A 25,739-nucleotide genomic window follows, 5' to 3' on the forward strand; every position below is an offset into this window, starting at 1 on the left:
AGTCGAATAAATGAAAAAATTAACGAGACGTATATAGGTCGTCCAAATGATATTTATAAGAGAAACTCGAGTGAAAAATCGTGTTTTGGAGATGCACGTAATGCGCAATTTAATTATAAATGTATACTTGTAAAATAATAACATCGGGTTGACATCGTCGCTGATATTCGCGTTGACTATAATTATATTATACAAACGACCAAAGCTCACACGTTTGACGTCAGTTGGCCATCCGTTGGCCAAAGTCATAGTAACCGTGAACAATTTAACACAAGTTGAAAAAGCTCGTTTGCAATGTATATACAAGTATTAACTACAATAGATTATAATAGTAATAATAATTGAGAAAGTTTTATATCCGTCCCGAAAAAGTTAGTGAGCTTTCGGACGCGTTTCTTAAATAATAAAACATTATAATAATAACACATTATAAACGAGTATATAGAGCATACTGTTGGAGAGAGATCCGTAGCAATCCCAAGTGCATCGACCCAATAACGCGGCGGTGTCATTAGCCTCGGCGGTGGTACGGCCGACGGTGGCGGCAGTGGTGTCGTTCCGGCCGATCCGCACTGAAAGCGAAAACGCGACGTCAGGTGTTGTTGTTGGTCTCTTTCTCGGTGGCCGCGACCGTCGAGGCGGCCACATCCTTGTTGGGCGACTCGGACGACGCGCTGCCGGCCGACGACGACGAGAACCGTTCGTTTTCGGCGGACCCGCGGCGGTAAAGGCACAGCGGCCGGACGAGTTGCTGTTGCTGTTGCTGCGGCGGCGGCGGATAGGGCGCGTGCCGGTTGTGGGCGGCCAGGGCGGCGGCGGCCGCGGCGGTGGCGAACCGGCTGCCGTCCTCGCTGACTTTGCCCATGAACGACCGGATCTCCTCGAAGTAGGAATCGTCGCCGACGCCGGGCCTGGAGCGCCTGTGATCGGCGGCCGCCGCCAGTCGGTCGTCCATGATCGTCGGTCCGTCCGCCTCGTGCTTTTTAAGATGCCTGTCCAAGTTGGTCTGCTGACCGAAGCACCGTTCGCAAAGCGGACACTTGAAAGGTTTCTCTTTGTTGTGTATGTTCCGCACGTGTCTTTGCAAGTTGGACGATATGCTGAACGACCTCTCGCAATAGTTGCACTTGTACGGCTGCTCCCCTGTATGTGTGCGCAAATGCCTGGTTAAGTTGGCGCTCCGGGGAAATACTTTTTGACAGAACTTGCATGAATATCTGAACACAAAAAACAAAAGCGAACGGTACGTTCCATAAATGTGCATAAAACGCTAAGTATGTAAAAAATCAAAATTCATTAATTAATTCGGTACTCTCTGGGATCCCTTATATGTAGTATTATATTGTTTGTTTAGTATTATTAAATTTTAATCAATTTTCCAGAAAAATTCACGAAGCTCTCGCCTACCAACATTCACATATACCTCATTCGGTCTTATTTTGTTTGTTTGTCTGCGTAACATTCACACGTCTACAACTCTCCGACCGGATTAGGCGTGAAAATTCGCCGCGCCAGTATAGCCGTTTGGCACAATGCCAAACCGGTACTCTTGCAAAGAAGTGTCTCGCTTTTCAATTTTAATTTTCCACACGTTTGTTTGCGTGCGACCCGTCAGCGCGCTATAAGAACGTCTTTATGACGGCTCCGGGTGCGGTGTTCTCTTAAACGACACAGAGAATTATTATCGCGTCGAACAGTGTTAAAAACGATCACGTTTTATACGAGTTATGTGATAGAGAGTAAATTTCTATATATTATGCATAAATATATTATTTGTATTATAAATGCTGTACAACAAAATACCATGGATTTTTAAAGTTTGCCAGAAGTTAAAGAAAAATAAACTGTACATTTGTAGATACAATGTGGGGTTTGCCAGTTGCATCTGTGACGGCCAGATTTTCATACGTACCCACCAAGTAACATTAATTGTCCATCAAATTAATATTTTGAAAGGACGCCACATCTGCGTATAGGCAAATTTTGTCAAACTCTTAATTTTAAAATAAAACGTTAGTGTACGTGTAATAATACAGCAATGAGGAGACTTTAAAGGTAATTATTATTTTACTCTTATAGCGTCTGTTTCTAACGTTTTTTACTATTTTTCTTCATTATTATGGTTAGGTATTACCTATTTTATTTTGCTTGTACAGGTCAGTCTTAAAATGTTTACAAAACTTAAAAAACAATATTATACGACGTATATCGTTGTTTTTTTTTACTGAAAATAAATAAGTTTTTATGGAAGTATGGTAGAAAAAGTGAAACAAAAACAACCTACTAAAGTTATTAGAGCAACAACCCCAATAACATACGGTGTTTAATATTGTTTTGTATGTGTTAAAATTGTACGCTAATTAAACATTAAATAGAACAATAAATTTGAGAAATAGCTAGTTTTAGACAAAAATTAACAGTTTTGTGGTGCTGTCGTGATATCGATGATTAGAAAAACTAATATCCCGCCAATTCTATGTCGCGTACGACCTTATATTAAAACATCAATTGTTGATTATAAACATATGATATCGATATCTAAGTTGGATCAATTGATATATAATTATGCAGCTTACGGCCATTATGCAAAAAAGTCGATTTTGAAAAAATTATCGCTTACGCCCTTTTACCTTCTAACCATCGATATTACCTTTGTTGGACAACTAACAATCGGGATAAAAATAATTACTATTCAGTTAATACAACTTAAAAATTTGGTCGACATAGTTGCGACCAAAACTTCTGGTAATACAACAAAACTTTAATTTTTGTGCTCTGTTATGTAAAGTAAAGATTATCTTACCGGTCTTTTGGTTTGCCGGACGTTTCTTGGAACGTCTTTTGCGGAGATCTGGTCACGGGCGCTGGCGGCCTGACGACGTCGTAGGTGGGCGGTGGCACGTGGTGGTGTCCGTTGAGCAATGACGCGTTGATGAACGGATAGTGCGGCGGTCTGTGGTAACCGCCGCCGGCACCGCCGGCCTGATAACCGGCCAGCCCGGGTAACCGGGATTTGTCGCCCACGCGGTACATGGCTTCCAGCATCATAGGATGAAGCGGCTGCGGCGGGAACAACACCGGGTAGTTGACCATCCGGCGGGAGCACTCTTCGTCCATTATCCGTCTGTGATCGTCGTCCTTGTCTGACGAACACGGGCTGTGCGCAGTCTGCGAGGCTGGATGCGGTTGGGGCGGTCCCGGGCTGTCTACCTGGATGTCTTCGGGCGACGGCGTCCTGATGATCAGGTTCTGGTTCTCGTCTTCCATCTCGTCGCGGTGGGACTTCTTGTGGTCCACTCGCAGGTCCAGTGGCTGGTCGTTGTTGTTCTCGTACGGCTTGAACGCGGCCGGCGACATGCGGTGCAGCGGCGATGGCGTACGTCGGCCACTGCTGCCGTTGTTGTTGTTGTTGTTGTTGTTGCTGTTGCCGCCGGTGTTGCTGCTGCGGGACAAGTCGAACGGCATGTTGTCCGGATGGTCGGCCGGCCGGCCGGTCGGGTAGACGGACGCCTGTTTGGGCGACGTGCACGGCAAAGGAGGCATCACCATTTTACGAGGGCTCGAGTGCTTCTCGCGCATGCTGGCGTCACGCGGCTGAGTCGCTGGTCGTGGGTAGTAGGTGTACCACGCCGGTGACGTGTCCACCACGCTCATCACTTTGGCCACGCCGTCTGAAAAACGAAAACCACTGTTAAACGTATATATATATATATACAATTTGTCAGCCTCGTGAAAACAATTTTTATAGCTTTGGTAATGGCCGTTTATATTAGACATTTCGATGTTCTATTCGTTGGTACAGTACGCTGCGCCCCTTAAATATATTGTATCATACACCTAAGTAATGTTTTACTCGAGTTTATTTAAATATAGGTACCATCTAATTTAACGTCAAGTTTTTCTTGTGTTGTTACACTACTAGTACTGAAAAAGTCTATAAAACCGCGTTGTGTGTTTCTATCCTACAGACATAGGAGATTTCAACAACATTTTTACGTATCGATCAAATACAAAAAAAAAAAAAGTATCGACATATTATCTTATTATTTTGATATGATAAATTATCCTTATAAGTAAAACACGAATGCCTAGTAATAATAAGTAGTGATAATAAATAAAATACTTTACTACCATATTATTATCATTGGCTATCTAATATTATTGGACGCCTACGCTTTAAAATGGGTAGCGCTACATACGCGGCGGACGAACGGCAAAATAAATTAAAATTTATAAATTACAGTCGTCAATAATAATTAATAATTGTTGTTGTCAGTGGCCGTTTCGAAAATCGGAACAGGCCAATAAATTTCCCGAGTACGACGTGTCGCAATGCCGTCGTCTGATATAGTAATAACAATAATAATAATAATTGCAGTCGGCCTGCAAACGACAGTCAACAATTTTAACGAGGAGTGCAACAAAAATTTGGGCCATGTGCAGTGCACAAGTAAACCCGGTAGCACCGCAGAGAATTATTATATATTGTCGCATGTCGTGTTCGAAAGTGTATCGCGAGATATTATTAAATCCGCCAAGTTTGACGACACGGCTGCGGTAAAAAAAAAAAAGTATATACATATAAAAAAAAAAAAAAAAAGGAATAACTCGTTGCTCCGATTTTCTCCTCCGCCGCCACATATTATACACCGCACCGAAGAAACTTCCAATTATATAACGTGTATTTTTTATGTTACACTTTTTTTTTAGCGTCTGAATGCGGATTGCGACGATTTTTTCCCAGTTTGTATTATTATTATTTTTATTTTTTTTGTCGTTGTCGCTGCTGCGCTCATCTCCTCTCTCGTATTTGGACTTTTTTCGCTAACGAGCGCCCCGCGACCAAACCCGTTTATCACATTTCCAAATCTGTTTCGGGAAAGCGAAAAAAAAAAACCCAAACGGGCGTTTTGCGTAACCGACGCACGAGTTCTTCTTCTCCGTTATTATTTATATGTATATGTATTTATATGTTTGCGTACATTTTTTTCGTAAAAAGGCATTGAGTAGTCGACTTTGAGAGGTCATTATGCCGCTTTTTTTTTTCGACAAACTGGACCGCTCTCGTTATTTGCTCTTATCCGACGGCCGGCCTGACTCCTTAAACGGTCGACGCCGATTTCTATTCCGGCCGAAAAACCTCTTTGGATCCACCCGACTGCCATAAAAAAAAAAAAATACCGCTTGCGAAACCATATAATACACACTAATATTGTGTGTAAAAAAAAACGCATGATTAACCGACGAATATTAATTATTACCAAAACACACTGACAGGAGTGCGCCGTCTGAAAGCATATCGTATAGAGTAGCCGGCGGTTTTTTTTAAAAATGTTTTTCCAATCGCATAGCGCAATAAATCACCGCTAATAAGTCATCGCACAACGTAGAATGTATCCGCCCCCCACGAAACCGTACCTATCATAAGATTTAACGCGCGCTTTCAAACCCGTCGATTTAAAGTAAAGTCAATTTTCCTTTTTGAAAATCCAAATGATCTTTTTTTTTTTTGTCGAAAACAATAAACCCGAAAATAGTTGAACGCACTCTCGCGTTTACCGACGCCGTCCTTATGCCGGGACCATTATTATACAGTTTATACTTTATATCAATAAAATACAAATTACACAATAATATTATGTTACCTATACATGACTACCGAAAACCGCGAGAAACAACGACAATACAATGTGACATACATAATATAATAACATGTATGTATGTATCTATCATTTAATCTGCGAGCTCAACAAGTCATATTTTCTTTAAACGTTTAACATTGTTTTATCTATATATTACACGTATAAGTTTGCCAAACACATTATTCTACACACGTCATATAGAACATCGTTTGTTTTATTAATATTTTCAAAAATAGTCACGATCGAAAGGTGTCTGTGTCAAATTAGCATTTTAAGAGAACGAAAAAACACCCATTTATTATAGAGTAAAGTAAAGACAACCTTTGACAAAATCTTAGTTAAGAGCTTTCTATAATGAGGATACTTTAACGGTTTTACTACTCACAGTAAATTTACCAAATTTGCACAATACATAGAAGAAAGCTTTACCTGTGTCGCAGTGTTTTTATTATTATTTTTTTTTATGTAAATACTCACAAATTTTTACGAATGAATATTTTTGATTGTGTTTAAGTTATCAAAAAAAAAAATGTACATACATATATAAACGCTTCTTCTCTGTGTACTGTAAAAATATTTTAATCTTCCATCCGAAAATTCATTCCAGAAAAAACACGAGTTTTACCGCCAAAATATGGATAGTGTAGTGTCCTCTAAGAGATAGTCGATAATATAATATAGTCATTATCTATGTTCACACAACCAAAATGTGTGTTTAATCGTGTTTTAGTTTATAAAACCGCTTCAAGGTAATAAAATATTTTTTTTATTTGTGTATAAACCTGAATAGATTTATATATCTATGCTGTTTAATAGCTTATACAGGATAATCCATGGGACCTACTCAATTTCTCTGAAAAAATAATTACAATTTTGCAGTTTTTTTTTTAAACATTTATTTTATTCATGTTACCGTAAAATATATTATAGTAATAGGTACCAATTATGATACCGTTTTTAGTGTTACCCAGAACGCTATCAACTGTTGCCATTTTAATGATAACGTAAATATTTAATTAATCTTTTAAAATGAAAATAATTTGATGAAAATGTTGACTGGTCGATTACTGAGTCTTGAATAATTACTTTTGAGGTTATAAGAGTTTACAACTTAGGATAGGAGGTGTTCAATTACAGTTGAATAATGCTCGCAGATTAAAATAATACTTTTATAAAAAGTAATTATTCAAACGTTTTTATGTTTATTACAATAATTATCTTTTAGTTAATGTTCTTTCTAAAAAAAAATACGAGTTTGGCTTTTTACCAGTTTTTCGATATTTTTAACAGATATTATTAACTCCTACCAGAATTCGAATAAAATTAATAACACCTACAAAAACTACAAGAATCGTCGCGACTAAACACTATAGCGGTCTGTTGAGCATTTATTACAAAAAGAGAAAATCACTTTAAGCGCAACAAACGTTATTATTATTATTTTTCTAAAGAATTAATTTTATTATAATATATTTATGGTTATTTAATTTTTTTTTTTTAATCTAATAGTAAACTCACGATTCGTCGTCCGATCGCCTCCAGAGTGGTTCCTCGCCATGGCGCCTGACGTATCTGAAGTTTCCAGTGAAAATGTCACGCGGGGGAGTGTACAGCCAAGTACGGGTAAACGGATGAAAAGAAAAAAAAAACGCGAGTGCGCGACGGCCAACGACGACGATAATTATTTATATATTATTATTTATTATATTATACCCAAGTGTACCTACATACACGGACGGATATAATCAATTACAAGCGTTTCGGATCGACCACAAACGTCGTAAATCTTCTCGGCGTTTTTCACGTCGACCCGAGAGGTCGTGCACCACCGCAAGTGCTCTTCTTCGCTGTACTATACACACGTTTATGTATTATACATTATGTATGCTCGATTCTCGTTGCCGGTCTCACACTCGAATGCCACGCGCTCGCATCAATCATAATAGCGCAAAATAAAATCACAAGTCAGTTTCGTTGTAATCCATAGTGACGTACGCAAGACACCTGTGTGCGAGGGCGGTGGCGGTGGTGGTAAAAAAGCGCGTTTTCAATGCACTCGGAACACAAAAAAAAAATGAAAAAAAAATGCATACTTATAAAAACCGATTACGGGTCTGTAAATATGAGATTAACCGGCGGCACAGGTCTGTGTGTAATTGTTGCTCAACCTCGCAACAGCCACCGCCGCCGTTTCCAGTGTGTGTACAGAACAGGTGCTATATGGGGCATTGTTGGACATATTTTACCGGGCACGTGCTTTGCCTTGGTTATGATTGCGGCACACCACCACGTGCCTCCTCTTCTTCTCTACAATGGTACTTACTCTTCTCTCGGCCCGCGCGCTACAAGTACATTACCAACACTGTATCGTTGTAATTTAACAATAATGTCGCACTAATACGTATGTATTTAATATTATTAGGTTTTTGTTTCGCAAACACATTTTGCAATCGTCGCATCCACAACAACAACAAAAACGGTTTTATAATGATATATATATATATATATTATACATAATATATACCTAATATGATTTTATTCGAATAATAATTGGTTTGGTATTACTACTCGTTGTTGTACGTGCTATACCTAACTCTGCGGTGTATTAGATATAATATGCAATGTAATTATATATATATATATGTATACATTGGGAACTGGGACGGTTACGACTATTGCAACAAAATATAACAATGACTTTTTTTTATTATATCAGTTATTTACTGTCGAATAGAGTGTACAGCGGTGTGAACGGAAGACCAGGAGCAGAAGAAGGTTATTCGGATGAGAAAAACGTGCGGTTTGCGATACGTACTCATAGGCGCTCATAGAGCCTAGAGGAGGGCGGCAAACTCTGTTTTTACATTGATTTCAAGTACCGAAAATACCTTATCTTATGTGTGAGACGGAACTAACATTATGCCGTTAGCTGTGTAAAAGTTTGCATTTGCAAAGAGTTAATTTCGAGTTGTTCAAGATATGTTTACTTTTTCGGTCTTTGTAAAATACCGTGGCTTCCAAATTACGTTCTAAAAATTAAAGGACTATCAATCCGACGTTTTTCAAAGTTATCTTTTGTTTTTTAAAAAGTTAACGTCTAGGTAAGTCCCAAAGCCGGCGTACCACAACACTCACTCTCTAATTTTTCCATTTAATATCTATAAACGCATTTTTATACATTTCTGACGGTCGGAACGCTGATGTAATTTTTATTTTCAGTATTTTTTGGTTTCGGCCGTGCAGGTCGGTATTTACAGCAGCGGTTGATAAATATGTATGAAAGTCGGTTTGGCGATTCGTTTCTCGCCACGCCACCGTCGCCTTGGATTTTTTCAAAACTTCCCCGGGGCCGTTGAGATTTCGGCGGCGACGGCAATACTATCGTCCGACACTGGCGGCATACATGCACACGCCACAAAAACAAAAAAAAAAATATTATATAAATCATTTCGGACCGTCATCGACGACCACCGTAAAGCAGTAAATAAGCGGCGGTGGCGGCACCGTTTGCCCTCCGGGGTCCTGCACCAAAAATCCGGATCCTCCCGTAAAATAATATTTTAATTTTTGTTTTTAATTTGAATAGTCCTCATATATACTTACATCAACCGAGTGAAATCTGAAATTTACGATCGGCTTTAATCTGTTCGACATGCTATTTACATACAGTATCGTTATATATTTCAGAAATACCCATTTTTCGTCTTGTTTTTTTTTCACCCGCACACTTCGCGGCGACGCGACGGTTATGTCGAAATTAAAACCTATGTTACCTTCCTATATGCACGCGCAATTCGCCCACAAGCCATCCGCAATCCATATACCTACTAATATTATATTATATTATATAGTAACTACACCGAGACACGCGATACCCGTGTATAATTATAATCGCATATTATACTATATTTGTTAGGCTCAAATAACCCGCGGTTATGTGTGTGTGAGTAAAAAAAAAAATCCCCCACAGCAGTCGTCGGATATTCCTCAAAACCGACAAAACCCACAAGACTGTTATTCATCAATCCGTTTTCTTGTTTTTTTTTGGTGCAAGAGAGGCGATATGGCGATCGTAAACGCCATATATCTCGATTTAGTAAAAGACTAAATTGGTTTACTTGCTGGAAATAATAAATAACCGTCCAGGCTTTGGAGCAAAACTTGAACGACATGCAGTAATTTGTCGAAAAGTTACATTTTAATAATTATTTCATATTTGATACATTTTACATGCAATTTCCTATTTCAAAAGTTATTTAAAACAGTTGAAGGTACCATATATAGCCATATAAATCTTTGAATCATCTAATTATAGGATCTGAAGCAGTAATTAGGGGAGTCTTGAATAAGGACTATACTCAAGATAGGAAAACTGTTTGTTAAAATGTGTTCGATAAAAATCAATTTCACATTTACCGCTAGTTCTAATCTTACTTAGGTTTTCCCTGAAACAAAATGACTAAATGTAAATGCAGTCTTTTTTGTATTAAATCAATTTTGTAATGCATAATCAACTTATATCTAATATATGACTAATAGACATTATGGTTTTAATTACACTTGAATACGTTGTTGATTAGTTTATTAATTCAGAATCATATTGACACTTATTGATCGATTGTTTATGATTACCCGTCCGCACTGACTACTTTATTTAAAATGGCGCAATAATTGTTAAGGTTGTCTATAGAGGGCTAAACCCTACTGAATCATCCGAATCCTTTCGAGATGTTCAATAAAAACAACAGAAGAATAAATAATGACAATTCATGTGTGATTTGATGAGATTGAAAGACTTAGTGAAAGTTTTTTTTTGCTATTATAGTTGGGCATATCACTTAAGCGCCCACAAATCGACGGTAACCGCGACACTGCTGAATGAAACCTCGTTAGACCGTTTGGCTACCCATCTGTCGTGGCGGTTGTGAGCAAATTGGAGTTGTTATAATGCGTAGTTCCGGATATCAGTTACACGGAACGATAAGGAGTACCAAAATGTTATTTCGTTCAAATTTCACGCAGTAGGTCATCGCCACGCCCATTTTTGCCCGACATTAGTTAGCGGGAAATCAGTATTTAGCTAGGTCCGTCCGTCCGGAGTGAATTCGCGGTATGAAACTCAATCGACGGGTCCGAAATATTGTGTTTTTCGTTGATGAGTATTTTTTTCTTTTACGGATAATTATTATTATAAAAAAAAAAATTGGACGATAAATCATGGCGGTGCCGAGGCAACGCGCGTGCGGCCGACTAACGCAACTGGTAGATACGACAATTTTTGGCGATTTTCGTCATGCGTCGTTGTCGTATAAGCTGGCACCGAGATGATGATAATAATAATAATAATTACCGTCCGTGGGCCGGATGATTGGTGTTGTGAATGAACGGGTCGGCGGCAGTGGTACCATCAATCTCAGATTCGGCGCTGTCAGACCTGTCGGCCGGCCCGTGATGTATAGACCTCATCCGCGAGCCGCGCTCTTCGACCGCCACCGCGCTATTTTCCCAACCGATTTTTCTCCTATTCGCTCGCCTCTTTGCCGCGGATGACCTTTTTTGCGCGCGCGGCCGACCACACTCGTCACTCGGTGAGTTTGAAAGAGAAACAAAAAAACAACTCATATCCACTCGAAGAAAACAATCGTTGCTTTAATCGCCACCGGATCGCATACGGCAGTGTATGCTACGCACCGAAACGACAATATCCATCGCATTAATCCATCTCATCGAAAATAGTCATCCGTATTGTATGATTATTGATTGCGGTAAAATATATCATTTTTTTTTTTCAAATAAAAGTTAATAAAAAAAAAAAAAAAAATACTATATTTAAAATACTCAACGTTTGTTTAGTATTAATTTTTTTTTATAGTACAGCTGATTATAACTGAAACGTTTCAACATTTCCCTATATGATAAACATATTATGACGCGGCCGTAACCTTCATTGTTAACCTAGAGCTTTTCACCGACTTAGTCCGTCCGGAGAAAATAGAATGTATTGAAAGCAACATGCATATCGTTCAGCGAATATTTTTTTTTTTTGTAGCGATTTTGTACAATGTGATTTTGATTTTCTCAAACTTGTATGATTTTAGCCCCTCCTAAAGCTTACCATGAAAGGAAGGGTGGAGTGTAGTTTTTTTTTTATCAGCATGCATTACTCATTACTCAACCGCACTCTACCTCCCGTCCTACATTTGAAACCGTACTTTAAAATAAACTATCCATTATTGAATATCGACCAGTCAACATTTTTAGTATTATATTTATTACATTCAAAATTTGATAAAATATAAACGTTACCATTAACGGTCCAAAAGTTGCTATAAAAATAATTAATTTTGGGAGTCGGTTAAAAACGCAAAAGTTTGTGAGAAATCGAGATCATTTTATATAATAACACTAAAAAAAAAAAACAATTCAATCGCCAATTAAACCTTATTAAATATTGAGTGGACTACTTTAAAAAAAAAAAGTAACCCTGTAAACAATTAGCAACCATTATACAATGGTGTTTCTCTCGGGCGGGTCCATACGTTGTTCAAGCTGCCGTCGTCGTGCGTCAAGTCTACCGCGGTGGCGACGGCGACAGTGCATAAATCGCTACCATATTATTATAAATTATAATATAGGTACATTATAATATTATTATGCTAGTTGCTCCGACGTCACGAGCTCGCATTGTATGGGATATGCACTCTGTGGTGCGTTATATTATTATAAACGCAGACGGAATTCGAAATTATAGCAGCCCCGTCGGATTCCTTGGCCGTGTACGCGCATATTATATACCTACCCGAAGATCCAGCAGGACACGGCCGTGTTCGTAGTGTATGTGTGTGTAATAAAATAACAAGACACGGTTCGTTACATATAATTTACACCGTCCGCCGGGTGGACCGCGTTCCATATACCTATCGAGAGTCCATCACACTTTGTATGCGAACCGTGTGTGATTTATACAGGTAACGTGGCGCAAAGACAAGCACGCGGGAGTACCCATACCAATGGCGTGTGTACACAAGGGGTTATAATAATATATTTTATGATTTTATTGTGTACTTTCGTTTTCCCCGCCGCGGCCGTGGCGTCTAATTGGTGTGGCGTTTTTTATTTTATTTTTATGATTATTATTTTTGCTTCTCGTCGCGTTCTTATCCCACCGCGAATATCCACACACACACACACACAGCAGCACCACACCGCCGAGCGCGTCATACATATTTATTGCGCATAAACATGTCGCGCGCGCGACCGTTTGTACTTACACATACATACATATATTGTATATTATATTGTGTATAAAGGAGGTACACGACCGTTGAGTGTGAATGCGGACCAAAGGAGGGAAAAGGTGGCGCTAATGAACGCGCCCCGACACAAAAGGAGATAACGTCTTCGCCGTCGCGCTCGTTCGCCGACCTTTCCTGTATTATTTATTGTTATTATGCGACCGCCATAGTAGCGGTTGCTGTATGTATACTATAGCTGTTGTAATATAATAATATTCTATGCTATATAATATAACCGTGCTTTGCTCTCCGACCCGTCACTCGTCAAATGTTAGGTAAACTTTACACGACCGCGGTTAGATACAATAATATTATAACGTCGCTGTAGTCCGTAGACCGCCCTGTCCAATGTGTTATACTTTATACACCTCTTCGCCCGTTCAGATTGCATCGTGGATGACTTATCACAACGCGTTACATCATTGCGTCGCATATGATGAAATTGTTTAAAGTCCGATTTTTGAACGTCAGTTGGCAACTGCAAAAAGTATCGGCAACGAAATCTAGCCATCATTATGAAAGTCTTAAAGCTGTGATCTATTTCACAGGTTATTGACAATTTTTCAATTGTATTGACGCTATCAGAATGGAGTGGGAAAGTTCAAGTAGAACTCCTCATGCGGTGTAATTCCGAGGTGAACTTTTGTTCACTAAAGTAGTTACTTTATTTCTTTAACTCAATTTCAGGAAGTGGAATTTAAACTGAAAATGGGCCTAATATCATGACATTGATACAACGGTTCATTAAACTTCTACTATAAGGACCAGCCTGCATCCAAAAGAGGCGTGAATGTTAATTGTTACTTCAAATCACTGTCATCTAACTATGTATGGAGCTTATTCCTCGTTATCCGTTTCTTTGAAATTTAAGCGATATCGGACATAGGTAAAACGAGTCAATGAGTTTGGAACGTTGTACTTGAATATTCGAAACGGCCCGTAAAACAACATACCTATTTAGTATTTAATACTACTACGTATAATATATTAAGTACAAGAGAAGACAGGGCCAGCGGCGTTGGACTGTTCTAGGAAACCTCCGTGAGTATCTGACGTTTGAAGTTTGGCCTGCAATCACCACCTCGGAAGTTAATATAACAATTTTGTGTTTATAATATATTAGCCGATCTGGGATAGGTTCTCCAATGATTTCGTTTACACTGATTTCGGCGCATGTGAATAGGTATTAAGACGCTGGAGGCGCGACAGTAATAGTAAACGGTACTAATAAATTCACCGGTCGCCGCTGCAGTTTATATTATGCCTACTCGGAGGATCACACGGGCTGCCAAATAGGCATTCCCAGCATTCGTAATAATATGCATGTATTAATATAAATACAATATTAATATACATGTAGACAACACCACAAGCGTCCAGATAGAATTTAACGAATTCGTTTTATTTGTGATAGTATTGTGCAAGTTACTCCACGCCAGACGACGGCTATCATAAAAACAGGTTACAAATTAATATCGTAATCGGTTAGCGAGTATATTATCATAGCTCTTCCAGCTTCCGCGCCGAGTGACACTATATATTATCATAATGTGCTGCCGCGGTAAAATATAAATGTGTGACTCGGAACGAGCATGCTAAACGGCGCACGTCTGTTTTTAGGCAAAACAAGTTGTAATGGTTCGTTGGTAATATATACACATTAATATGGGTTTTAAATCAATTACACATTTTAGAAAACGTATGTGTGCACTTGTCAACATAAACAGCTTAACTTCACCGGAAACCGAAAAACCTTCAAAGCTCAATGACCGGATATCGATCCAAGCCTCAATGGCAGGGCGGAAAAAGTTTATACAAATATTAGAAATATTAGAAAATATAAGAAATAATTTAAACAAATACAAAACGCGGGTTTGAATACTTGTTAAAAACAACACCAAACTGTTATTTGTTTCAAGCTGTCGCCAGCGCCGGCCCGGATCAATGTGTTGCAGCTCAACACACGTGCCGCACCTTACCGACCCCGGACACACTTCCGAGTCCGTGAGAACTCATTTCGTGCCCGTAGAAAAAATAACATTAAACTATAAAATATTCTTTTTGTTATTTTTAGCTTCGATGCAGAGCTCAGATATGTTTGTTGTAAGTAGCTGCGCGATTTCTTCGTGTAGCATAAGTCTATAGATCAGAAATCGTACCTCCTCAAAAGTACTCTATTGTACCAAAAAGTTCATCCGATATTTTGCGTTGCCGGACGACATAGGCCACCCGCCACTTAATCAATCTCGCAATTGACATAAACACATACAATAACATACGATAAGTACATAGAAACACTTTAAAATTGAGAGACTTCGTAGTATTATCTATATACGCTGACAAATCAAAACAATATCGAAAACTCTATTTCCCAGAAGAGGTAGACACTTGTTCTTTATTTTTACTTTGTGACGATATTTTTGGGACTTAAGGTCTGAATCTCAGAATAAAGGTAGATCTAGAGAGGAGCTATAGTAAGTATAATTATCATCAATTATTATTATCAATATTTACTGTTTGTATCGACTACAGATTTACATCGAAGGGTTTTATTTGAGAATGATTTCATCACGCTAATAATTTCTACAGTCCTGCAACTCTGACGACTTCATTATATTCCGGCTCCAATAGGCTGGCCTTTTAAAATATTAAATAATGTTTTAATAAAACGTATTAGCGGTTAGCCGGGATATTTTATCGAGCCAACTGTGCTTGTTGGTTGTTTCTTAGTAAAATTGGCCTACAAGGAAAAGCGTACGTTTTCGACAAACTCTATCACGTCGGTTCAGAAACTGGACCGGGCGAAAGTCAACTTCCTCACATTAAATTATGTTGTTACTGTTTTTTTATATATATATATATATATATATTTTTTTTATTAGTGAAAATCAAACGCCACGTGCGGCCGAATAACGTTTTTGCAATGATGGCGGCTTTGGTGTAGCATTTAGTATTTTACGCTTATTATTATTATTATTTTGTTTTCTCTGTATTAAATGGAAGTAATAATGCGATATTTTCGTTTTGAGTGTGTTTTTAAAATTTTTATTATTACATTAATGAAACAGCACGTGCAGCTCGCCAATTGCGGTTGGTGTTTGACGGAAACGTATACAGCGTATATTTACATAATAATAATAATTACCACACCGCGGGTGGCTGCCTTAGCTATTGGGTTATTTATCGCTTTCCTCTGTGTATGCATTTTATTATTTTGCTCTTATCTATTTATGCGCGACGTGCCCGCGGTGTCGCGTTTGCCCGGTTTGTGCGCAATTTATTTCATTAACCCAACGCCTACCGTTTGTTGTTACTGTATTTATTAAATTGTATTATAGCTGTTGCTGCTGCTGCTACTACTGCAGAGATTGTAGTCTCCGCCGCCGTAAACGACGAATAATGTGTCCGAGAAAAAGTGTTTTTTTTCTTCAAATTGATAATATAATAATAACATTATAATTGTCATCGATTTCCCGAAGACAGACAACAGGCGAGATTTTTTACATGAATTCAGGAATTTCGAGTTTTTGAGTGGATTCCAATTTCATATAATTGTCCTACGCTTAATAATGCTGTCGTTCTTTTAGCTCTATATTTTTCATAATGATAAAAATTAAATAATAATGGTCGTTTTTTCTTCTTAATGCGACAACAAGACGCAAATCGAGATGAATAAAAGCAATTTGATCCTCGTCGCAAAAACTCACACAAATTATTGGTCAATTATTTATTAATTAAATAATTAATAACTTATATTTTTATAATATTTTTGTTAGATATTATTTAAATTTGTATTATATTTTTTCATAACACAATAGTCTCAAGAGGCGCTGAAGTTCAAAAAAACATTTATAAAAATGGAATATATTCTCCAGTTTTTTTTTTGTTTTTTTAATAATGTCTATACTTCTGTATAATAATGTTTTAAATAATTCTGTCTATACTGACTTCGCCCAAGAAAAGAGAACGGTTAAGATAAGTTTACTATTAACTAGGAAATATTATGTAACCTCTTTATTTTTAGGTATTTTAATGAACAAACCTATAATTTACAAGACATATTTCGTCCAGTTAATTATATGGATTTGGTTCTGCTCTCTTTACATTGCGAATCGCGTCTTCTTTATTATATATGGATATCGTCTTGTGGGCACTTAACAATTTATTCTTGTTATAAAGGAGGAATCGATTCTCTGAGAAACAATTAACTACAATAAAGTAGGCAATCTTCGACAAAAAAAAAAAAAAAAAGCAATAACGCGCGTTATTGGAAGTACCGACAAAATATCTAGAACTCGCGCATGACCGAGTAATTATTACACAACAGATATGAAATGATAAATTGTAAACTGAAAGAAATTGAATAGATATTCCAACTAATACCTCATGGCTCAAATGAGTTCAGTAAAAAAATATATGTATAATAATATTTACCTACTGGCATTTAAGTTCATTATTTTACAAATTACAACTATTTAATAAGTTATTATTATCTTTTAGTACCTACACCTAAATAAAAAAAAAACAAATATACTGTACGTAATAATGTGTATAGTTCTTCGTGTATTTTGGTCTTCTATTCGAATATATTGAATATTATATGTTTGTATAAAAAAAAAATGATTTCTATACCCATTTGCGTCACAGCTATTTTATGTTTCACATGTCTATGCAATCACTGGATATACATCGTAGGGGTTTTTTCTAGTTTTGTGTATGATTATTTCTACAAAACCATATTACCAGAAAAATAAATGGATTAAAAAAAAAAAAATAATAAACTATAATATCACTGAGTTGTCGTACAACTGAAATGTGCGGCATTTGATGTTGTGGCCATCAGTTTTTTATTTTTATTATTGTGTTCTTGTATAAGCACATTTATGTCTGTTTAACACGCGCATTAAGAATAAATAATAATAACTAATGTTACACATTTCAACACACGTGCTCGTACCAACCTATATAAAATATAAGAGATACATAATATATTATACTCATCCGCGGGTAGATATGTATATTGAGTGTTGTAACGATATAATCGTTCTACTCACCATCGTTTATATCTATTTATATTATCCGTCTATGTATATTTCAGGATTGAACAGGCAAATACGTTATGAAGATGGTTCGCTATAGCGTGTATATTATGTTTATGTATTATATTGCAGCCTGGACTGAACCAATAATGGTACAGAATCGCTTTATATAATATATATATATAGATTATACAAGGTTGTAAATGATTATAATATACAGTAGAGTGTACATCATGTAGAGCAATTATTATCGAAAGAAAGTGCGAACACCGCGATATCGCGTTATTTTTTCAGGTTTAACTGGTTCTTATGTTGTGTGGCTTTACACTCGTTGTGCAATTCCACCCACCAGAAGACAATAAAAAAAGTTCAACAAATATCTTGCTCACACGGGATGTCGCTCTTAACCACAACGAATCCATCTTTGATAATATTCCAATATTCATCGCAAATGGTTAGTGATATGATTAAAATGATCAGCCAAAGTTGGCCGAAAAAATTGTATATTGTTCAAAAGTTGGGTTGAATACTCAATATTTGAATGACAATATTAGTAAACAAATTATTATTGTTTCAATATAACTAATAGAAATAAATTGTTATTGTTGCAATATTATTATTAATCTTCTTGAGACCCTCACGCAAAACAATTATTTCAGTTATAAAACATGTTCAAATACAAATTAAATTAAATTTATGTCCAAAACATTTAATTATATTCATAATATAAATCTGTATATTATGCTCGCATACATCACTCACAGCTAATTCGGTTTAGAGTAGCGATGTGAAAAATATAAATAAACGTCGAAAATTAAATATCGAAATAATAACTACAACAGAAGTCGGAAGTGTTTATCAACGTCTTAAGTCTCCAAAAATATGTAAAAATAAAAAGTAATTTGATTATTATTGAATAATATTATTGTAAAACTAGCTATTGAATATATTTTTCGTTAGAATAAACACAAAAAAAAAACAATTAAAATAGTGTACATAGTAAATTCAACTAATTGCGATAATTTGCATTATCAGTTTTAAATCGTTTGAAAGCTGAACTAGGTACGTAACTATACATCAGTTTTTTTCAATCGGAGAAACAGTCATATAGGTGTAACCAGCCTTTAAATATTATACAATTGTATGTTACACCTGTTGTACAAGTATAGCGTAGGTGGTTTTGAAAAATAATAACGTTCAAGTACAGCGATAGCTTGTTCATATCATAATAACGAGTACATATAAGTGTCACTTAAATCATTGAAAGTATAATTATTTTGCTCGTAAAAAACCGCAGTCCAGTTCCGCAGTTTTTTTTTTTGCAATATAAAAAATGCTTTATTATTTCCCTTCGAACGGGATTTTTTAATATAAGCCATATTATATTATACAAATTACAATTTTGTATACTATACAAATTACAATTTTGTTGTTATATTATACATTAAGTGGTGTTTAACTATAAATATACGTTATTATCGTACACGTCATGTTTTCATATTATATTATAGGAAAAAACGACGTTTTCGGTAAATGTACATTCACAGCAATAATACAAATAAATTACAATCAAACGGATCATGCGAGGATCGAACGAAAATTATAATGAGGCGTTTGAGGTTGATAAAAAAAAGTGCGCTATTTAGCACTGTAGAGGAACCACTGGTAATTTTTATTAAACTCGTTTGCCAAACATACAATTCTGTACTATACGATAATGATAATGATGATGATGATGGTTATAACTATAGATATGGCTCTTCCTCTCGAACCGAACATTCCACTAACACCGTCTGGTGGTAATAATAATAGTATTAGAGCCCACGGACGGTTTTTGAAACAATATAAATAATAATACAATATTAAGCGACCGGGCCGCGTGGGACGATGCTTTATTATCGTACCCAACGCGACGACACTGCATTTCCTAATACGCTTTACATAATACACAACTATTATTATTACCGGTGCAGTTCAATATTACTGGCGATAAGATCGTCACTTTTTGGCTTCTACGAGAACCTGAAATGGTATTGATTTTTTTTTTTTTAGATTGAGTTTCATATCGATCAGAATTAGATGCTGCTGACGAGGACGATAATAATGCCAAACTGGTGTTCAAATCTTTCCAAGTAGTTTAGACCGCGAAATCGTTTTGGGCCATCGCACACACGCACACACACACACACACACTTAACGCGAATCTCGTCATTAGCGCCGCCGCAGTCGTTCGAAAAAAAATTATTTATATGCGGTCGATGCTTACATATAGTATGTATAGTACTCGTGTATTATACTTTTTGAACTATTAAACGCCACCGGTGTACTTTCTAAACGATTAATTGGTTTTTTTTTTGTGTACTTGCTCGCGTCGTCACTTTTTCGTTTTACGCGCGTACTACTGCACTACTATTATCATTATTATTATTATTATTATTATCATAATTATTGTTTTACTAGGTAGAGGTGGCGGTAGCAAGCCGGAGTAACGGTAGACACAATACGGACGGGTAAGAAAGCACGATGAAAGGTTTTATTTATATTTTTTTTTTTTGCGCTACGCTTGACGGACCGTGAAAACTTCCAACATTATCTCTCCGTGTATCTCCCCCGTATGCGAGCATATGCTCATTGTTTTTATATTAATTTTTTTTCTCTCCATGCGAACACAACATTATATTATATTTATATGTATTTGTATCATAGCGAATTCCTTTGCGCTTTCTCGATCATCTGTAGCACATATTATAGATTTATATATATTATATATAAATATATATATATGCGTTCACGTACATATATATATATATATATATAATATTTTGAAAAATATATTATACTACTACATCTCATACGTGTAGAAAATTGTGCGGTATTTTTCTGTAAAATATTTCCAAGAGAGACCTTGCGGAAGTAATAATATATAATAAGCGCTCGGTATTTGGCGCGTTCTTGAGTGATATTTTCCCCTATTCCAATCTTTTTTGGATCAGCCTGCCGACCTTGAACAATCTCTAAATGGATCAGAAGATGATGTTGACGGACGAGACGACTGGCGTGCAAACGAAATAACATATTATATAACATACACGCTTTATATATAAGTGCTGGTACTTACCCCGGTTCACCTTCGAGAAATCCGAGCAATTTTGCCACCGCCCTTATTATACTGCCGATGTACAGCCGACTGCAGCTAGTAGCAAGTCTAGCAACGGTATATTATTATTGGCGACCGTGGAAGGCGTCCGTCGATATTATGCATATTATGACTGTATTATAATAAAGCAAAACGGACAGCTAACATCTCATTTAAAAAAAAAAAAATTGTACATAAAACATAGTAGTTCAATAATTATATCACAGAACCACTGCTGTAATTTATTCAAAATTTAATATTATTATTCTTAAAATCATTTATAAAAATATTCTTGCTATTTTGAAAACAGCTATTTTAATGATTATTTGTTTCGTTCATTCTTTAAAAAGAATTATGTTTAAACATTGTCTGAACCCAAATAAAATGTAGTCTTTACATATTATTACATTGTGTATGAATAAAAGTAGTCTATAAATATAGACTATTAGTTTACATAAGCAGTAGTCAGTACTGAGCTAAATGTGATAATATTAAACGGTGGCAACTTTTGTAGATTTTATATGTACATCAGCGTTTTAGAGAACTAATGATAATTAATATGGTTTTACAGTTTGCTTTAACCGTGGAAAATATATTAAAACATTTTTAGTTTCCGTTCAAACAACTGCTCTGACTACTACGACTAGGACTGTGGCGCAATTTCAACTTATTATGTTTGACGAAAAGTTGAGATGGTATGTTATGTTCTAATATATATTATGGTTGCGCCATTTAAACGGTTGCGCTATTTTTGGGACACACTTTACTTTGATTTAATGTAGTTAGGTACTTGATTAATTGACTATTTTGTAATCTACTTTTCATAATAGGGCTAATGTACCTAATTCATACATCCACCTACACCTTATAAACTTATTGTTCATCTGTTTGTTTATCCAACTAATTCCTATGGCTGTCTATTATGTACCTATAGACGTTTGTCTACATATTTGTCTATGTTCATTTGAAGATGTAGCCAACTGGAATTATAATGCGTCGTTCTTGTTCTATGGGTTTTCTCAAGCAATGTAAGCAATGTTCGACGTTCTCGCAAAAGTGCATAATTTTTCGGCTTGTGTATCTAAGCACAATCGACCGCTTCGGATTGTCACAATAATTGCCGTACTTATACATTTACGCATCGGAACACATATAAAATGCAGTCGGTCCGCTGGTGTTGTACGATTAAAATTGTTTCAATGGTATTTCTAACACACAAGCCGGGTCCGCGGAAATCTAGCCGCATAATAACTAATCCTTCTACGGCTGTTTCAACTCCTGCGGGATTTACTATATCATTGTTGTACCTGTACCTATATAACTAGAGTTTTGCGATCCACGCGGTTGGTTGTTTTGTATGAGCGGCGGTGTTGGAATCGAAACAGCTATACAGCGGTTGCTTCGTTGGCTATTTCTTATTTATTGATCTAGGTTATCCGTAATTTTATAATATACTACATCGTTATTATATTTCAACGCCGCGACCTCTAAAACAAATTAATTTCATCGATACTGTTTGCCGTTAATGGTCCACAGGAACTTGAACGCCTTGTGTCAGCAGTGCCAACAGATCGGTGTATAATTGAATGATACAAAAAAAAAAAAAACGAGTACTCGATCTTCATTAGTGTTAATTTATACGAATCTTAATTATTGTTGTTCACGGCGGATTGGCAAGCGCTGTAATTCAACAAAACTGTTAGCGATTCAAACGAGTGTAGGCTGAGGTGTCGTTAATAAAAAACCATAAACGAGTCGTTTTAAATTCGTTCCCTCGCACGCACGCTCGCTGCATCTAATGACTGTTTAATGTATAATTATTAGTTCAACATGAGCATAGGCCATAAAAAGCGTACATAGGGTAATTGTTTAACGCAAAATGCGTATAATGCGATCGGCGATGAGGAATTCTTCAGACTGTATACATAAGTACAGCGAGCCAAAGAGGTGTTTAAGCAAAACGACAACGAACAGTTAATTTTTTTGTCGCTCCGGGGAATTTTATTTTGTTGAACGCTTTCACGCGTTCGGACAATGAAACCCTGTATTATCATTATTATTATTATTATTATTATTACTATGATAATGATTTTCGCGTCTATCTGTCTTTCTGTCGGCGTGTGCGCACGCGTTTTCGCCCCGAAGATGAATAATGGGGCTTCGGCAGCGGATAGCCGTCGTGCGATGGCACGTGGTGTGTGTGTGTGTGTGTATGTGCAATTCACGCGGAAAGAACAACAACGGGCATGACGTCGCTAGTCCCGAACAACACACCATAGGTATAGGTGTACTGTATACAGTGTGGATACTTACTATGTATAATAATATAAAGAGACTTGGGTACACGCGTACCTCAGCCGTCACGACCTCTCAAGCACACGCCACCGTCATGCGCGTGTTTTGCTCGGCGCACGCGCTTTTTGTGTATTGTAAGTTTGTATTATGTACACCCCCGGCCGCATCTTCCGAGCGAATCGCTTACATAGTGAAAGTACAGTGTGGTCCGGCGGTTGCGATCATTAATAATGAAAGAGAGAGAAAAAAGAACGGAACAGATCGAGCCGGGCAAAATCATGTGTCGCGGGGTCCGGTCCGCCGACAATGAGATGAATAACAACAATGGTCGTTATCTATTGGCTACCGTCGTCGTTGTCGTCGTCCCGGGACAATATTATGTGTGTATACGTATAATATTCAATTTCGGATAACGGTACACGCGTAGGTACGGCGGCGGTAGAAGTTTTCTTTCTCGGCGATTGCGTGTTTAGACATGACCGCGGCAGTGCACGTGAAATCCGAATGCGCTGTTCAAACAATACATGTAAAAATCTATGTGATATGACTGTGCGAGTACGTAGGCATGCTTATGCTGACCACGGCGATCGGTATCTGCATGTGATTTACCAATTTTCTTAAGCGCGGCCGGCCGTGAGACAATTAAGAGGGCGCGGGGCGCGTGCACAGCAGCTCGATTGGGTGAAAATAACGGTGTACGGCAATATACATGTACATAAATTACAATGTTGCATTATGATGATGATTTTTTAATATTATTATTGTTATTTTTTTTTTTTTTTTTGGCATACCTACTACAGTTGTCACGCAAACGTCGGATTCATCATTTTGTTGGAACGGCGACAAATCGTCCGCGCTCGAGATAAATTACAATAATCAAACGTGTCAACGCTCCTCGTCCTACACCGGCATTTCTCCACATTTGCATATTATACGGATCGCGCTCCGTTTTCGTTAAGGCATTATAGGTACACCGCGTATTGAACAGAGAAATATCAACATATTATTATTATATACAATTCTACGTCGAATCACCTGAACAGCATAATATTATGCGCATTTTGACACATTCGCATATTAAAATCGATTTATCGTATACAACGTAATCCCGTGCATCGACGTTGCCCAAAAGCAACTCGCAGAATATTATCATGACTATTATATTATAATTTCCGGTCGTAACTCGTTGGCAAACAGCCGTTTCATCATTTCGTTTCAGAACACCATGGTCCTGTGTATAGAAACCGTAAATGAAGGTTGCGATAACCGTCTCCTCCGAGGCTTCCCGCGACTGCCACAATGCCGGCGAACGCGAGTTGACAACCGCCTATCTTCATCTGGACGCGGTTACGGTCGATTTCGAAAAATGGTTTTTGCTTTCACGAGAGACTCCTTTTTTTTTTTATCCATCTGCAACGCTTTAAACATATACGTCACGTATAAACTAGAATATTTGCATACGTGTTGTATGTAAATCTGTTGGGTTCATCGTAATGTACCCTATATAGTCTTTTATCTTACATTCCTACCAACATGTTTGCGCTAGTCTAATTCTGCGTTTTGCTAAAAAGCTGCTGTATAACGATGAAAATCTAATAGGCATGCGATGCTTGTCAATCATGCGGTCGTTGACTATTTTGCAGGATGTTGGGACGCAATGCGATATCGACAAATATCTTTGAAACAGACTATCTTGTTGTCAAACCAGTCAAAGGTCAAACAGCTGTTGTAGCCCGTGAACGTAACATGCTCTAGCAGCGATGATTTATAAGTCGTTTGTCACTTTGGTAGTAATTATATCAATATTAAAAACGCCGCTTTGTCGAAAATTAATAAACAAACAATGTATGTGCGCTTTAAACTTTGTTCCCTAATAAGGACCCAGGTGTTTATTGATGGAATTTTGAATGACAGCCGCTAAGGTCGCACCTTAGAGTTATATCGAACGAAAAAAAAGAACCTTGTCACGGCTTTCGCATCCACGTCTAATGGATTGTTTAGGTTTTGAAATCGATTTTGATTCGTTTTAGGCCCTTGTTGGTTGGAAATCCGGGTCACGGACAAGACGATCCTCATCGCTGTTCGTCAGAGACATACCATCTAATGATCTGCCTAAACGCATTTGGAACGACTGAAACGTTTTTAACGACGTCATTGCATCACTAGGTGCCAGTCACGATGTGGGCAAAATCCGTGGGGGTGCGATCGGTGGGGGGAAAAATCAAATCAAGATTTTGGACGTCCAACGCGAAAATCGATTACTGAAAGTCATACTATAATAATAATATTTCTTTGAAACAAAAACGTCGCTGTATCATCGCGGGTTATCTGT

The 25,739-nt window shown here is 37.2% G+C and overlaps 1 protein-coding gene across 1 annotated transcript in view; it reads right to left on the bottom strand.

Moving 5' to 3' along the window:
* Nucleotides 1-592: 592 nt before the first annotated feature.
* Nucleotides 593-25,739, bottom strand: part of LOC126835852 (transcription factor hamlet-like) — a 48,782-nt gene continuing 23,635 nt past the window's right edge. Inside the window, exons 3-4 of the mRNA XM_050568700.1 lie at nucleotides 2,804-3,671; nucleotides 593-1,217 (exon numbers count right to left, since the gene is read on the bottom strand). Coding sequence (XP_050424657.1) covers nucleotides 593-1,217; nucleotides 2,804-3,654 — 1,476 coding nt within the window. The 5' untranslated portion in view covers nucleotides 3,655-3,671. The remainder of the gene's footprint in view (nucleotides 1,218-2,803; nucleotides 3,672-25,739) is intronic.

Source organism: Adelges cooleyi, unplaced genomic scaffold (assembly GCF_023614345.1).
Source record: "Adelges cooleyi isolate 19-005CV unplaced genomic scaffold, UGA_ACOO_1.1 ACOO_flye_CR_arks_rails_tigmint_CR_PRNA_23, whole genome shotgun sequence".
Taxonomy (NCBI): domain Eukaryota; kingdom Metazoa; phylum Arthropoda; class Insecta; order Hemiptera; family Adelgidae; genus Adelges; species Adelges cooleyi.